At 39.3% G+C, this 16,238-nt stretch overlaps 2 protein-coding genes across 6 annotated transcripts; one reads left to right on the top strand and one right to left on the bottom strand.

The window, feature by feature from the left end:
• The first annotated feature begins 7,279 nt into the window (after positions 1–7,279).
• Positions 7,280–8,742, top strand: LOC113133177 (leptin-like). Its single transcript, XM_026311798.1, has 2 exons — positions 7,280–7,832; positions 8,173–8,742. The coding sequence occupies exons 1-2, from the start codon at positions 7,608–7,610 to the stop codon at positions 8,506–8,508; spliced, it is 561 nt and encodes a 186-aa protein (XP_026167583.1). The 5' UTR covers positions 7,280–7,607; the 3' UTR covers positions 8,509–8,742.
• Positions 8,743–9,401: 659 nt separating this feature from the next.
• On the bottom strand, positions 9,402–16,177 carry rbm28 (RNA binding motif protein 28). Of its 5 annotated transcripts, none has more exons than XM_026312090.2 (20): positions 15,915–16,177; positions 15,517–15,663; positions 15,338–15,444; positions 14,248–14,323; positions 14,037–14,129; positions 13,860–13,928; positions 13,622–13,724; positions 13,327–13,535; positions 13,148–13,214; positions 12,916–13,025; positions 12,755–12,828; positions 12,494–12,629; positions 12,240–12,304; positions 11,956–12,114; positions 11,621–11,770; positions 11,306–11,380; positions 11,097–11,199; positions 10,799–10,937; positions 10,379–10,493; positions 9,402–9,856 (listed from the first exon to the last, which is right to left on the bottom strand). In XM_026312090.2, exons 1-20 carry the CDS (start codon positions 16,030–16,032, stop codon positions 9,719–9,721), a joined length of 2,253 nt encoding a protein of 750 aa, XP_026167875.1. In that variant the 5' UTR covers positions 16,033–16,177; the 3' UTR covers positions 9,402–9,718. The 5 variants fall into 5 exon arrangements, with proteins under 5 accessions (XP_026167875.1, XP_026167877.1, XP_026167873.1 ...); XM_026312092.2 differs by having other exon boundaries at positions 15,338–15,441; XM_026312088.2 differs by having other exon boundaries at positions 9,402–9,859; positions 15,915–16,176.
• Positions 16,178–16,238: the final 61 nt, after the last annotated feature.

Below are 16,238 nucleotides of genomic sequence, written 5' to 3'. Positions count from 1 at the left end.
AGTCAGTGATGATCAGAACTGACAGAAGTAGCATCAGTGATTTATTTTTTCCATGTTAATGTCAACATATGTTTATGCATGCTTGTATTTTTTGTTTTAAACTCAAAATCATGCTGGAAACAGACACTGGCAAATTTATGTGTGTAAAAGTGTATTTCTAATGTGTAATTTCTCTAATCTAAACTAAAAGTAGTCTTTTCCATTAACATTTATTTTTAAACAAAAGGTGAAATGTATAAAATGCACAAAAACACAATAATATAAAACAATATAATGACCACAAACTGCACAAATCTTTAGACGATGTCAACCTGGCGACAATAACCTTTGACTTTAAAGAAAGAAATGTATAGTGTTAGTGTATTCATGCCCAAATGGAGTGTAAAAAATATCTACATACATACGTATGTGCTTTTATATTATACTTTTTTACATGGTCCTGTGTAAAAAGATGTGTACGGAATTGCGCATACCATGTTTAGGAAATCGAGATCACCCTGAAAATAAATGCACTTTGTCTTTTGCTAGAGCTTGTCATGCTATCTATTTTAGTGAATGATTATCTATACAAAGTAAATGGACTGAGACAGTAGATAACAACAAAAGGAGTGTTTGATGTTTTGGTGTAGGGTTTGTATTTTATCAGAAGCCTTTTGGTCGAATGGAAGGCAAAGAAAAACAATGACATCTAAATAAGGATTGTTATATATGAGCCATTTTATGTCTAACATTCTTTCAGTCGCACTGATGTTTAACTGTGTGTTTCAGATGCTGTATATCCTCATAATTTCAGCAGTCCTTTTCAGGTCTTTTTGCGGTCTGGGCTTGCTGTCCAATGACTATCCAGGAAGCCCTTACCCCAAAAAGCATCTGCAAGGGACCCTTACATCGAGGAAGACCCTGCATCTAAATCCCTTTTGACACATGAAGTCAATTTATATATTTTGAGTTTCTATTTGTAAGTGCACACAGCTGTAGAGTAATGTACTGGATTTGTCTGTGTGACAGTGTGTGCTTGATTTAACTTGTGATTTTTTTAAGTAAAAATGAATATTCCAGTAGTGCAAGTGTGTGAGGTTGTTTGTCTTTGTGTGTCTATATGTGGCCCTGTGATGGATTGGTGACCTGTCCAGGGTGTACCCCTGCCTTCCACCCGAGAGAGAGCTGGGATAGGCTCCAGCAGATCCCCGTGACCCTGATTCAGGAAAAAGTGGGTATAGAAAATGGATGGATGGATGGATGGATGGAATATTCCAGTATACAGATCATCAATTACAAAAAATGCCAGTTGTTAATCCAGTGATTCACATTCTGGTCATCCTTACTCAGAGTAGTGCTGCTTTCCTCACTAACTAGTTTGAACTTTTGTCCAAAATGTAATCTAATTCCCAGGATTAGTTGGTTTGTCTGAAAACTGAAAGGTTTCTCTTTCCAGAGGGGCAGATACATCTAAAAGTATCTGCAGCACGACATAATTTCTCCAGGAGGTGGCAATATTGCTCAAATTTGTTTGACTGGGGAAATTTTACTTAACGCTATGATCACAACAAATCCATGACAATGGCCAAAAGTGTGATGATGGTGTTCTTGTGCATATATGTCAAAAATAAGAACCTTACTATACTTTTTTGTGCTCTGAGTGTTTTAATGCAACTGTTTTATTCATGTTTATGCATTTGTGTGACTGTATGATCAATCTACTCTATAATACATTTAAAAGGTCAAAGTTTGAATGAGAAGCTGTTGTTTGTGTTGTTTCCACTGCAATTTTACAGCCTACACAACATTATATTAGTTTAAAAAGCTCATTATGAGCATCTGTGAACACATCCTGACTCAATAAACCACTCACACAGAAATTTGTCATTTCCTATTAATTACTCATTTCTGCAACTATTGCCATTCCCAAAGCCAATAAGTTCTATGGTATTATTCAAAACAGGTGCAAACAAAATGTTTACCACTTCTGTGCAGTGGTGATGCAATTTAGCTTCCAGTAAAACATGCACAAATAAACATACTGTTAATTCCAAAACTATTCACGAAAGCTTGTAAAAAAACTTTGTATTTGCTTGGATGGGACAACTTGGCTTTGTCTTTAGACTTAAGGACAACAAAAACAAAACCAGTCAATTTCTGATATTGTATGTAATTTCTGATATGTATTAATATAAGAATGCATGCATGTACAAAAGGGAAAAAAAAGGAAAAAGAAATTGTAGGGTTTGTAATCATTTTTAAACATGCATTAAGTAGACTAGGCAGGACTTTTGTAAAGAGGAAACAGTTGGGGAGCTCTACCTTGATACCAATACACATATGCTGATAAATCCTAACGACCCTCACCTGAGCTCACTTCTATTGTCCACCTAACGAGCCTATTCAGACCAGGTGTGAAGTCAAACCAACTCAGGAGTGTGGGTCTAACGATTCTCACCTAATTTACATAGCTCACCTAAAGAGCCTATGGGTCTAGGGGTGGAGTGAAACCCACCTGTGAGATAAATTGGAGGTTCCAGTCCAGCTTTTTCTTAGACTGAAGCCACCTAGATGGGTGGTGAAACATTACAGCCTTAAAACTGAAAGTCCAGTTGCCACGACTCAACCTTTAGATGCTGAAAAATTTTATGGTTTAAAGAGTTTTCTGTATTTAAATCAACTTTTACTCTAGAATTAAACCTCAAAGAGGATTTACTGTAAGTCAGTTTCAGTGACTTATATATATATTTATTATATATTTATTTTTATAGGCTATAGGTGTGTGAGGTCAGATGTGATCTGGGGTCTACAGGGACCAGCGCTGGTTGTAGTCTGACAACAGCAGAAAGGAAAGACACTTTGACTGATGCAGTCACTGGCACAGTCTCAATGACCAGTAGTTTCCCTGTCTCCCATCACCTGTACTGGGTCAAAGGGATTACCCATCCATCCATCATCTATACCCCCTTATTCCCATCCAGGGTCACAGGGATCTGCTGGAGCCTATCCCAGCTCTCTTTGGGTGAAAGGCAGGGGTCCACCCTGGACAGGTCACCAGTCCATCACAGGGCCACATAGAGACAAACAACCTCACACACTCACACTCACTCCTATGGGCAATTTAGAGTCACCAATCAACCTGACATACATGTTTTTGGACTGTGGGAGGAGACCAGAGTACCTGGAAAAAAACCCACACAAGCACAGGGAGAACATGCAAACTCCACACAGAAAGGCCCATGCTGGGTTTCAAGCCAGGAACCTTCTTGCTGTGAGGCAACATAGGAGCTAATCTTCAACTTCATGTGTTTTGTGGATTTTATGGGTACAGTATGATTATCTATCAAAGTGACTCAGTTCAGTTGGGTTGTTTATATCTACTCAGTCCTACAGTAGAATCAGGTCCAGATATTGTGTTCAAGTGAATATACACATGTTTCTGTGATGGCTCTGAGCTCAGATTTTGACTTTCATTATGAGCCAGTCTGCTTGCGTCATCCTGCCAAGTGTGTTTCCACATGCAGGACTGCTTTGCACTGGTGATAACTGCATTGTCTCTAATAGCACACACAATAATACAACATTTACAGTCGTCCTTTCAAACAGATTTAAATTATCTACAGTGATTGTCTTTTCTGATTATGGTTTAAGGAGTTTTCTATATTTAAATCAACTCTTACTCTAGAGTTAAACCTCAAAGAGGATTTACTGTAAGTCAGTTTCAGTGACTAGACTAAAACCTTTTATTTGACTAGACTAAAACCTTTCGTCTGACTTGCTCCAACAGGGATTATCATATGTGTGCTTCAAATGTATTATTCAACATCCACAAATTTATAAAGCCTCTTGATAATTTGCTGGTGGGAAAGATGAAAGATGAATGCTTTATTTTTTTGGAACTTGTATAACATCACAAGTCACGAGTCAGCATAAAGTCACTCAGGTGTTTAAACCCTTTTACTGTCTAAATCCCTTATAATAGGCCAGTTCTGGACCAAAACACTCGCTGATGAAAAGCTGACTATGATCTTTTCAGAACAGTTTTATGGCATTAACGTCATTCAAGTGTCAGGGGAAAAAAAATAATAATTAAAAAAAAAAACCCCAGCGTCCTGAATGGCAGCTCATGCAGGATCACAGAAGCCAAATTCCCGTCATTCCTGTGACTCATCCAAACAGGTCCTGCTGAGTGGAATTCCTGGTTTCTATGCTGCATCTGGTCTAGAAACCTGATACTGTGTAAAGCCCATTAACAGAGCTGAGCCAATATTACTACAGGGAACAGGTCAGTTATACTTTAACTGTTCAAACTCTTGTAAATTATTCTGACTCATGAACTGCTAAACTAATTACATCCCTCGTCCTAACCCTAAAGGGGCGATGCCTGCTACACACTGCAGTATCACTGTGTGAAAGTGTGTAGACTTCAGTTAAAGAGGAGCACACACTTCTTGTGACAATGTGACTCATATGGTTCCATAAGTCATGTGACACAAAGTCTTCTGAATTATTGATGATTATTGCCTTGCAGTGTCTTTCAGCTGAGGAGGTGACTTCTTGTCCTGCTGGGATGCAGTTTGACTGGTCCACTATCTTCCCTGGAACAACAAACATAAACAGAAAACTGTGGAACAAGGTGACAAAATGCAGAATTCAAATTGTGGACTAAATAAACACTTTGATGAGAACCAACTGGAGAGACACCTATCCATCTAAAATATAAAACTAAAGCATCACAGACACTTTTTTTACCTACCTGCAAGTAAAATATTCTGAATGTGTATTGTACTGTGGTGTAAAAAGGATAAGCAGCTACTACTCCTAATCTGGTCAAGACAACATTATCGTAAACTGTTTCCTGTATACTGAGACGTCATATACTGGCAAGCAAAATCCTAATCTAAAAATTGTTTTAGCGACAGGCAGCTTTTATTCATCCCAGATGTCAGTGCTGTTGCTGGCAAGAGAGCACTCAAAACCGCCAGAGACCAGCTCTGAAGAAACTTTTAACAATATTTGGAAACCATCCACCCAATTATATAATTCACTTCATTCCTTCATGTTTTCCTTTCATGAATAATATAGTATTCCCGTTGAAAATACAAGAGAGACGCTGTCACCCATTTACTTTCTTTCCGAGAAATATGTCCTTTTGTGTGTCTTCTTCCCAAAATTTTTCAGATCATATCACAGGTTTGTTTATTCTGCCCCAAGTGTGGCAATGACCATGTGTTAATCGTTTCATGAGACCTTTGTATCTTTGTGTGTGGGTCTGCTGGGCATAGTTAAGCACATGCATGAGTGACTTAACGGTATTCAAGATTTACTGTAAGTTAACCTGAGAGAAAACTGAAATTAGTATTGTGGTTCTTTTTTTTCCTTCTGAATGCAGGCCTTACTTTGACACATGCAGATTCTTGGACTCTCCGACCTCGTTTTGCTTCAGAGAAACAGAAACTGACTCCACACAGCCACTCCCCTCCTTTTCAGTGGAGCAACATCTGCTTCCAAAAATAGCCCCTCTGTGTGAAAAATACATAGATTTCAGAACATTTTCCCAAGAAGAGCACTGAATAAGTACAATATGGGATAATACAGCAAAACAACACAAATGGTACTGAAGTGTGTGCTCAACATATGGCCAAAACATCTTTAAGTACAGGATACCATGAGACAGCTGGAACTTATCACTGTACATGACATAGTATAGGAAGATCAATGCTTAGTTTTGGCAGCTCCAAATGAAACACGTTCATTTGATGTGGAGATTTCTTTAAAAACAAGGCTGAAAGAATTTAATTCTGCAGAAATATCAGCTGACAATGGATTATTATTCCACCCTGTATGGCACAAAGAATACTGGGTAGTGTGCATTCATACTGTGGACGTGTGCCAATTACATTAGGTGCACAAGTAAGTACAAATTGATAATTAGGACAGTATTGACAATTGCATTAGGGTCAAGAATTAAAACATTCAAATTTTTGTTGTAAAATTATCATCTACACGTTTAATGAACCTATTTTGGGTTAGGGTTAGGGTTAATTTCTAGAGAAAACATAACTTCTGTATGGATTATATTCAAAACGTCACAACACTACTTTGTCAAACTCAACTGGTAAACACCATCCAAGATCATTTCATTAGCAAACATTAAGGCGAGAGCCAACTAACGTCCAATCTGTATCTGCAATGCAGTGTTAGGGTGCGTAAAACTGTGTTGTTTTAAAATTAGTCGATACCTTTTTAGCTTGTGACTAAAAACACAGTGTAAAACACTGCAAACATCAAATATTACAGTGTGTGTACATTATGTGGAAGTAGATGTGGCTGCTAGTCCCCACAAATGTAATAATTTTTTCAACTTATTCAACTCTTGCATACAAACACATACAAAACGCAGTATCTGATATGCAGTCACACACAGCCATCTGCGCAGTGAAGCAATTTGAGTTGATGAAGCTCAAATGAGGATTATTAATATATAACAATAAACTGTGACATGTGTGACATATCTGATATGTCATATCTAATGTAAGTGATCCTTGTGCCTGATGATATGTTTCAATGACTGTTTAATGATTGGCTGGTGAGTCAAGCTGCAACAGCTTTTTGCAATCACATAATTCAAATCTGTAATAAATCAGGTTTTTAAGGTTTACACAGGGAAATGGGGGTGTTGTTAAATTAGCTAGGATAACATGCAGTGCTTTCCTAACCTTTTATTACTGCTGAAATACCAAAACACCCTGCTGCTCCAGTGAACTTGTTCAGGCCACTGTGAGCCTAAGAAACATGTGTAACTCTTTTTCCAAGTGTTTCCAAACTATTAAAAAAGTCTTTATCAGCTGAAACCACAAACATTTCCTAATTCAGATCAAACACTTTGTTTACATTTTTGCCCTATAACTCAAATGCATTTGCAGGATATTTACCAAAAATACACAGCATATTCAGCTCCCCTCCCATCTCCTGCAGGGCCACAAGGGGATTCAGAGGTATGAGATGGGGGAGAGGTAATTGAGTGGGTGGATGAGGGGGAAAATGGGGGTCAGAGTGAGGTGAGTAAGAGATGAGTCAACATCCCTCCACTATAAGATACCCTGATGGAGCCTAACAGTGGCACACACGCAGACACCAGCCAAGGTAAGGTCAACTCTCTTCTGTCTCTGCCTCACTCAGGCACTCTCCATCTAAAAAGTTGACAGGTTTCTGGGGATGTTTAAAGGGAGGGTGTATTTGTTTTGTTGGACAAAGTTTGAGGGAGATGATTTTGGTTATTGATCGTGTGTCATGTAGCTCCAGCTGAGGTATTTTTTTGCAAGCATGTGCTTCTGTCTATTCCTCGCGGCTTGCAATAGAGAAAACTGGACTAGAGAATAATAGTGTTAGCCAATGTCAGTGATCTTTGTACCAGTTACACCAACAGAGATTCACAGGTGTCTCTATCACAAACATTTGCTGTCATAATCAAACATGTTGAGTAAATCACTGGAAGGAAGGATGAGCATATGTATAAACTGATGGCAAGCTGACATGAACTCACGCCTACTGACACAATAGTGACACAGCATGTGAAAGATGGAGAGCTACAAACATTAAAAGAACAACCTGCATCATCACTGATCATGTTTGATTTCATGCTTCCCTCAGGAATATCAGTGCTATTCTGTATTCTGCGCATCCCAGCAAACACGACAAACATGGACTACAGCCTAGCACTCCTGTTTTCTCTGCTGCAAGTTTTAAGTATTGCTACCGCTGCTCCTCTGCCTGTGGAAGTGGTGAAGATGAAATCAAAAGTCAAATGGATGGCTGAACAGCTGGTGGTTAGGTTGGACAAGGACTTCCAGGTAATGTTCTGTATGTAGTTAAACAATCTGAGGGGTTTACTTAATTTGTAGTGTTTAGTGTTTTTGACTTAATCACTTACAATCTGTGTCTGTGTCCACGGCCATAAGACTCCATAATTCCTCAATATAAACAATAATGCACACACACACACACACAAACCCCCCCAAATAAATAATTAGTTAATTACTTTATTAATTACTTTATGAATTACTATTAATCAATATAATTTAAATAATTTCAAATTCAATAACTGCTGTAACAACTGAATTTCCCCTTGGGGATTAATAAAGTACTTCTTCTTCTTCTTCTTCTTCTTACAACACTCGTCTTGTGTTGTAGGTCCCTGCTGGCCTGACACTCAGCCCACCTGCTGATGATCTGGATGGACCATCCTCCATAGTTACAGTCTTGGAGGGTTACAACAGCCTGATCTCAGACACTCTTAATGGAGTCTCCCAGGTCAAGTTTGACATCTCTTCGCTGACAGGTTACCTCAGCCAGTGGAGGCAGGGGCACTGCAGCGAGCAGCGGCCAAAGCCTTCGGTGCCAGGGCCGCTGCAGGAGTTACAGAGTCGAAAAGAGTTCATTCACACGGTGAGCATTGAGGCACTCATGAGAGTGAAAGAGTTCCTCAATCTGCTGCTGAAAAATCTGGATCATCTTGAGACTTGTTGAAAGATGGACACTGGAACCAGTATTTGTAAGTTGTTGGCCTTATTGTTGGAGAAAATATGTCAAGTCTGCATCAGTGATGTCTGACCCAACCCCTCCATACTGCCCATGGTAATTTTGCTCAATTTGCTTTAGGGGTAATTTTATTCTTGAACATGCATTTATTTATATACATATGTATTTATTTGTCTACTGTATTAAGAAAATATGTATTTTGAAACAAACCATGTCCTTTCATCAGCGAGTTTGCAGAAAGTGTCGTTACCACAGGATTGTTTATATGCTGATGTACAGTATGCTTTGCACACAAGGATAAGATAATCGTAGGAGTTTATTATGACCAGTGTTGTGTCAACAAGGAGCTACGGATCTACACTTTCAATTCAGTCATAAAGCTGAATCAGCAGTCGTCTGCAGTCAGAGGAAACATTGTGAGGAATAGTGATGTCATCTCTGGAAATTCCTGAAAACCAGGTGGAAACTTGCCAAGAATAACAACAGTGTTGGTATGAGAACTACAAGAACAGGAAAGGTAAAGGGCAACTTTAATTTCAGTGCAATATTATCAGCTCTTCCAAAATGGTTATTTATATCTGTAGACATTTTGTATTTTTTGCACAAGTGACTATTTTTATAACTATTGGATTTAAACTATAAATAAATATTTATCAAAGTTATTGTGTCTGAAGGTTTGTCAGGATTATGCAAAGAGTGAAAAATGAGAAAGACCAGAATGAAGTGAAAAAGGCACGTAGACCAGGTTAATATATAATGTCATTTGTGGTTGTTCATCTCTTGCTCCACTTGTATATTCAGGGTTCATGAGTGGGAAATGTTTATCCAGAGCATCAGCTTATGATTAACTCCTGCTAAAAACAAGCTTTAAAAAAAAAAAGTGGCTGTGATAGCAGCTGTTTTAATGAACTGACATATCCATGAATCCAGCAACAAATATGGTTTACTAAAAACACAAATCAGGTATTTTAATATATTTTCATGAAGAGACACAAAGACAAACTATAAGTCCCATAATTCAGTTTGTTTAAGTGATAAAAACACAAACATGAGGATGGACAACAGAAATGCAAAGGTAGGATAGTGAAGATATGTGGCAGTACAGATTAAAACACACTTATCACGTACTGTACATGTTACAACAAAACAGATTTATGAAAACCACCGTATTTAAAACCTCAAACACACACATACACAATTAATTATCAAACCATTTGCTTTTTTTGATACTGGCATTCTTGCCACTGTTATCCAGAAGTTTCTTCTTGTACTGCTCCACCAGGCTGTCAAAACGGTCCCCATCCCTGCTCTTGAAATTCTTCTTTGCTCCTTTAACCTTCTGAAGAAAATTTAAAAAATCAAATTACGAGGCGTAACAGGACAATTCTGAACATGCAGCAAAGCAGCACTTATTATCTGACCTAAATAGTGTTGTACATTATGATCTGTGGTGTACAGCATCATTTTCAAAACTGACCATGTAACGTAGTTTGCACTGATGGTGTGTACACTGTCAGTGTGTTTGGCATAAGAAGTTAACCTGTTAGAAATCATGTGTACAGCACAATCATCCCTGTCAAATACTTTAACTTCTATTACTTCCAACTTGGTTAATGCAATGTTCAATGTCACTGCTGCCTTTCAGATGAACCTTGTCCTTAACAGTGTCTGGTAATTAACTACAGTCTCACTTTGTGGTGTCAAAACATTAAATTTCACAGTGAATAAACTGCAGAGAAACATGGCAGTGCTGTCTTCAGGGAACCTGATGTTTTCCTGCAGTTATTTGTGATTATGGTGATACATGTTTATTCAACATATACAACGTATATAAGACCACAACAGAATATGTATGAACCTGGTTTCTGGGCTGTGTGGGCTTTTCTATCTGTCGTCTTTGACGCTCTCTTCTTCTGGCTCCAGGTCTTGATTTCTTGGCTGGTGGAGTCTGCTGCTTTCCTTTATCGCGCATTCTGCAAAGTCCACAATCTGTCATTTAGCCCACTGGTCCCTCACAGTCAGTATTTTGAGTGAAACAGACCTATCTGACTACTAGTCAAACAATTCCAGCAAAAAGAATGCAAGAGGTTTTAGAACTCACATGAGTCATATGACAGCAACACTTTCCTTGTATAATGTCAAAACAAGCAAGATGCAAAGTTCTACTGCTGATACAGCTATATTATATTTTTCTTCTTGGTACTGCAATTTATACTTGTGTTGACAGATGAGCAGATTTGTCTAATGTTGCTCAACAAAAGCTCTGACAAAACCACACCTGATCTTAGGTCCCCGATGTGAAGGCAAAGGAAGAACCTTCTTTCTTTTCTTTCCATTCTCCAAATCAATGTGCTCAACCTCAGGGTTGGTCTGGAAGCCCGAACAGTGTCTGTCATTCTTCCGGCCCTGTGAAGTAGCTAAACAATAGAGAAAAGTGGACAATGAGGAATAAAAAAAAAAAAAAAAAAAAAAAAAAAAGAAAATGTCATTTGTCACAGCAAAAATAAAGAGTTACAGTTAGTCACAGGGTTCAGTAGCTGCATAATTTCCTCAATCAAATAAAAATGATTTCATACCCTTCTCCTTTCTTGTTGGCTCTGATGTGGACTGTGGTTTACATCCACCACTTCTAGATCGTTTTACATCTCGATGTGTCTGTGGATCTCTGTTTTGGAAAAGCTGTAAATATCCACAAAGGTTACTGTTCATGTGGGGGAAAACATTTCTCAGTTTGAACAGGCTGCAGCGGGTAACTGTAACTATTACACAACTGATTCAAACACACCTTGTTTTTTTGTTGGCGCATTTCTTTTATTTTGAGTTTCCTTGAATCCTCCAGGGAAAACTCAACAATAGGTCTCTGCAGGATAACACAAATACACAGATGCTTCATTAACACAAGATTAATATTGAACGAGGAAAAGAAACCTGTTAATATATGTTATATAATCCAGCGTGAATGAGGATAACCATGTAAAAAAGCAAAATGTTAGGTCTAAAAATCTTAAAGGAAATGCAGTGGCAACAAAGCTAAAACAAAGCTACTCTTAAACACCCTGAGAATATTTTCAGCGCTCGAGTTCACCATCGCAAAATGTACCTTGTGTGGGCCAAAGATGTCTGGGTTGTTGTTGAGGTAACGAAGTGTGCTGAGAGCATGTTCGTGGTCCTGGAACTGAACAAAGCCGTAACCTAAGGACTGTCCCATCACCTGACCCTTCTGTGGCTTTCTGTCGTACATCACCCGACACTAAATGGAGAAACAGAAGGTGTAAACAGAATTAGCATTAACAAGAATGACAACACCACCACCTACTGGACACACAGAGCCAATTCTCTGGCAGCCCAACACAGAAAAAAAAAGAATCTTTTACTAAAATGATCATTTCTTCAACACTGCTATATTCAATGACATGTCTACCAGTAGGTCCTCACTTCTGTGATCCAGACTCCCTTGTTTCCCTTTACGGCTTGAAGACAGAGAGCTTTGAGTTTCTTATTGTCCACTGACTTGGGAAGGTTATGGACACACAGCCGGATTTTAGACACAAACACATTCACGTCGCGAAGCTTGGCCCTCTTAATTTCTTCAAACTAAAGGAAACAGTCAACATCAAAGATATGAGACAACAATGGGCTAATTTCAGAGATGGGAAGTGTAATGAAAAGCATTTTTTTCAGACAAAAAGGTCTAAAACATAGATGAAAAACTAACTCACTCTGGTTCTCTTGATCATGTCTGCTTCAGGCACACCCTCTGCAGCTTTGGTTCCAGCACGGATCACTGGCCATTAAAATCAGGATAACATGCAGCAGAAGACCAGACGTAGAAACAGTATGGTAACAACTTAAGTTACTCAAATAGTTTCACAGGGATCTTACAGTTATGGCTTTTTTTTTTAAAGTGGCTGTTAACGCAGTATTAGATTCATTCAGGATGTTTTATTACTGAAGTAGGAATGGGTTTACTCACATCCCTCTCTGGCCAGGTACAGGTTCCTGGTGCCTGTTTCCACTTTCACCTTGTTAACTTTGAGCTTGGCAGCGTCCTCCCTGCTCACTGCTGCCACGATCAACAGCTTCCTGCCATCTACACGGATGCCACCATTCTGCATCAAGTAACCCAATGTTAGAACAAAGCAGCAAAATCAGCTCATTGCACAAAAAAGGACAACACCTGTAGTCATGCAAAAAAAGATACAGTGATTATTCAGAATTTGAGATGGCATATTACCTCTGCCTTGTCCTGTGCTGCAGCTATGCATCTGTCTGCAGCCTCTATTGTCTTAAACTGAGCAAATGCACAACCTGCCAAAACGAAAACCTCAAAGTTAGCTAGTCAGCCCTTTTTCTAAAACAACAGATAGAAAAGTGTTACAAGTGCTGCTGTCTGACCTTTTGAATGTTCTGTGTCTGGGTGGAGAACAATCTTTACATAGTTTAGCTCTCCATACTGTAGGAGAACTTCTTCAAGACCCTCTTCCTCTGTGTCAAAGGACAAATTCCTAAAGCACCAGCAATAAGATGAAAAGAGATGGTGAAAACATAATAAATGAGTAACTGGAGATACAGGGTAAAATAACATAAGCAAAAGCAGATTTAAGATTAAGCTATGAGAAAAAACAACCTGATGAAAATTGTTTTGCCTTCATTCACGTCTGAAGGGAGAAGTTTCTTTGAGGTTTTCTTTGGAGCTACAACAAAAAGCAGCAGACAAACAGTGTCGGACAAAGTTTATATGAAAGAAAATGTTTACATTTCATGGCAAAAAATACAAGGAGAATTTTTACTTGTAGATTGACTTGCCTTCTTCCTCATCCTCCTCATCATCCTGGCTTTCATCTTGCTCATCATTGGAGTCAAGGCTACTCTTATCATCATTATCATTATCATTATCATCACCATCATCATTATCAGCTACTTCTTCTTCAGCATCCTCCTCTTGTTCCTCACTATCTGCTTCATCATCCGACTGGGATTCTTCCACCTGCTGCACAGCTGCTTTCGAAGTAACTCTGAGGAAAGACATGGACCAATATGGTTCATTTCTATCAAAGACTGGTGGTGTTTGAACAGAAATATACAGATTTGAGGTGCACACTTTTTTTCCGCTGGCGTTGTTTGTTTCTTTTCTTCATTCTTGTGTTCGGTGTCACTTTCTGTGTCTGACTGTTCTAAAGTTTCCTCCATTACGTTTTTATTTCCTATAAGATAAACAAAATAGTTTGATTTTTCTGTAGACATAGCCTTCAAGTAGCAATATGAGACAGAATGTATTTTCTTATCATCTGTATAAATCAAAAGGAAAATTTGTTAAGACTACGAACTCTGATGATTACCTGTACTTGAATGCTGTGTGGCAATAAACCTGTCCTTAGGTACAGCCCAGTCAACTGCCACCTGCCGACCTGTAAATGAAACAGTGCAGTCACATTATTCTAGGCAAATAAAAGTTTGTGTCTCAAAGCGAGTTATGTGAGAAGCACATCAGCAATGCAAAAGTCTTAGTCACTCACCTTTAATCTCCTTCATGTTCATAGCTTTAAGCGCCACTGCTGCCTGACTCACATTTTTAAACCCGACAAAAGCAAATCCTCGCTTCTTCCCATCTGTACAAAAAAACAGACAAAATAAATATAGGAATGATGCGACCAAACAGCTGACACAACAGTTACAGTGCACATGAAACATAGTTGAACATTCAGTCATAATTATTTCTGTTGTTACCTGGTTTCAGGGCAATTTTGGCCTCAAGAACTGTTCCAAACTTGTCGAATACTTGCTTCAGATCATCTTCTGAGCACTGCAACATGAAGCCCAGATCACATTACAGGTGAGTGTAGCATTTTCTCAGGAAACATTCTCTCAATTCAATTTTATTTGTATAGTGCCAAATCACAACACAAATCATCTCAAGGCACTTTACAAAAACTAAAAACCCAACAAATCCCTTATGAGCAAGCCCTTGGCGACAGTGGAGAGGAAAAACTCCCTTTAACGGAAGAAAAAACCTCCAGCAGAACCGGGCTCAGTTTGGGCGGCCATCTGCCTCGACCGGTTGGGGTGAGTGGATAGAGCAGAGAGAAAAGAACAGCAACAATAAACAACAAATAGACACTGCAGGTTGGTGGGGCCAGTAACTGCACATCAGCGATATACAGCTCCAGGACCAGGGACACCTGCAGAAGGTACAGAGAGAACAGAGAGAGAGAGAGGGAGGGAGAGAGCACAAACTAGGGGAGAGAGAGAGCACAAGGTTAGTGACATTCAATGGTGGAATATACATGTGAGAGGGGAGGAGAGAAGAGAGGGGAAGGCAACCAACAACCGAACACAGTGAACAACCTCCGGTGCAATATCAGTCCAAGTGCAATAACTGTGGATCTCTTTCTTCTTTCGGCTGCTCCCATTGGGGGTCGCCACAGTGGAGCAATTGATCAGCATGATTGATTAGGCATAAGCTTTACACCAAAAACTAACCAGCTTCTGAGATCTGATGGGATTGAGAACTGGCAGGACGGTGGGGCCGCCAGGTGCAATAACTGTGAGCATCAACTGAAAATATTGTAAATATACAAAAACCACTCAGAAGCTCTTCCACACTCTGGACTCGACCTACTTCTAATTCTATTTCTGTTCCTATTCTATTTCTCTCCTACTGGTATTTAATATTGTACATATGTTGTGAACTGTTGTAACAAACACACTGACAGCCACCATACCAGAGACAACATACTTCGCAATAAATCAGCTTGTGATTCTGAAACAGCTGTGAAATTCAGAGGATGTTGCATTTCATAGCTCCGAAGTACTGCACCTTAAAACTGAGGTTCCTTATGATGAGTCTCGCTTTCAGTAGCTTTTTCTTGAAGCCTTTGGGCTGCTGCTCCTTTTCCTTTGGGGCTGCAGCTTGTTCTTCTGCTGCTAAAAAAAGGACATGAGCAAAGTTACCAAGCAATATGAGATCTGTCCCATGTGCTGTTTTTGTGACATTACCTATTTTCCTTTTCTCTTTGAGTTTCTTCTTTGCCACCGACAGAGAAATCCTCTTCCCATCGTATTCTGTGATTTCTTTCAAGGCTCGCTGAGCATCTTCCTCCATGGAGTATGTGACATAGCCAAACCCCCGACACCTTTCGATGCCTGGTGGACAGGTAAGACCTTACTAATACCGTATTTCCTGGACTATAAGTCGCACCTGAATATTTGTCGCATTTAGCAAAAACATCCTTAATGAACAGAAAAACAGACATAGTCACTTCTGTGTATAAGTCGCACTACAAGCTAAAGCACTAAGACAGTCGCGACTTACAGTCCGGTAAATAATGTCTTACAGGATAAAATATTAGTCTATACGAGCCTGTAGTGCCAACAAATGACAGCAGATACATCACCTTTGTCCCGCACCACGAAGCACTGCTTTACTGGGCCGATTTCACAGAATATTTCCTCAAGTCGCTCATTTGACGCTGAAGCTGGAAGAGAACCGACGAATATGGTGTGCGCTGGCATGATGGCTGCTTTTCTATCAAAATCCAACTATTAATATCTCTCAATATTTGAACAAATGGACACATGCGACATTAGTTTAGCTTCAGCTCGCAGGTCGCATGTTTACGTATGTTGGCAGACATTTTTGGAAGTTAACGGAAGTTGTCGAGTCGCATTTGGCAGCAGGAGCATCGCGCCCCCTCCCGCCCGGGAGGGAGAGGAGCCAG

Source organism: Mastacembelus armatus, chromosome 6 (genome assembly GCF_900324485.2).
Source record: "Mastacembelus armatus chromosome 6, fMasArm1.2, whole genome shotgun sequence".
In the NCBI taxonomy this organism is placed as follows: Eukaryota; Metazoa; Chordata; class Actinopteri; order Synbranchiformes; family Mastacembelidae; genus Mastacembelus; species Mastacembelus armatus.
Note: the sequence above shows the minus strand (reverse complement) of the source record. Positions and strands in the feature narration are given on the sequence as shown.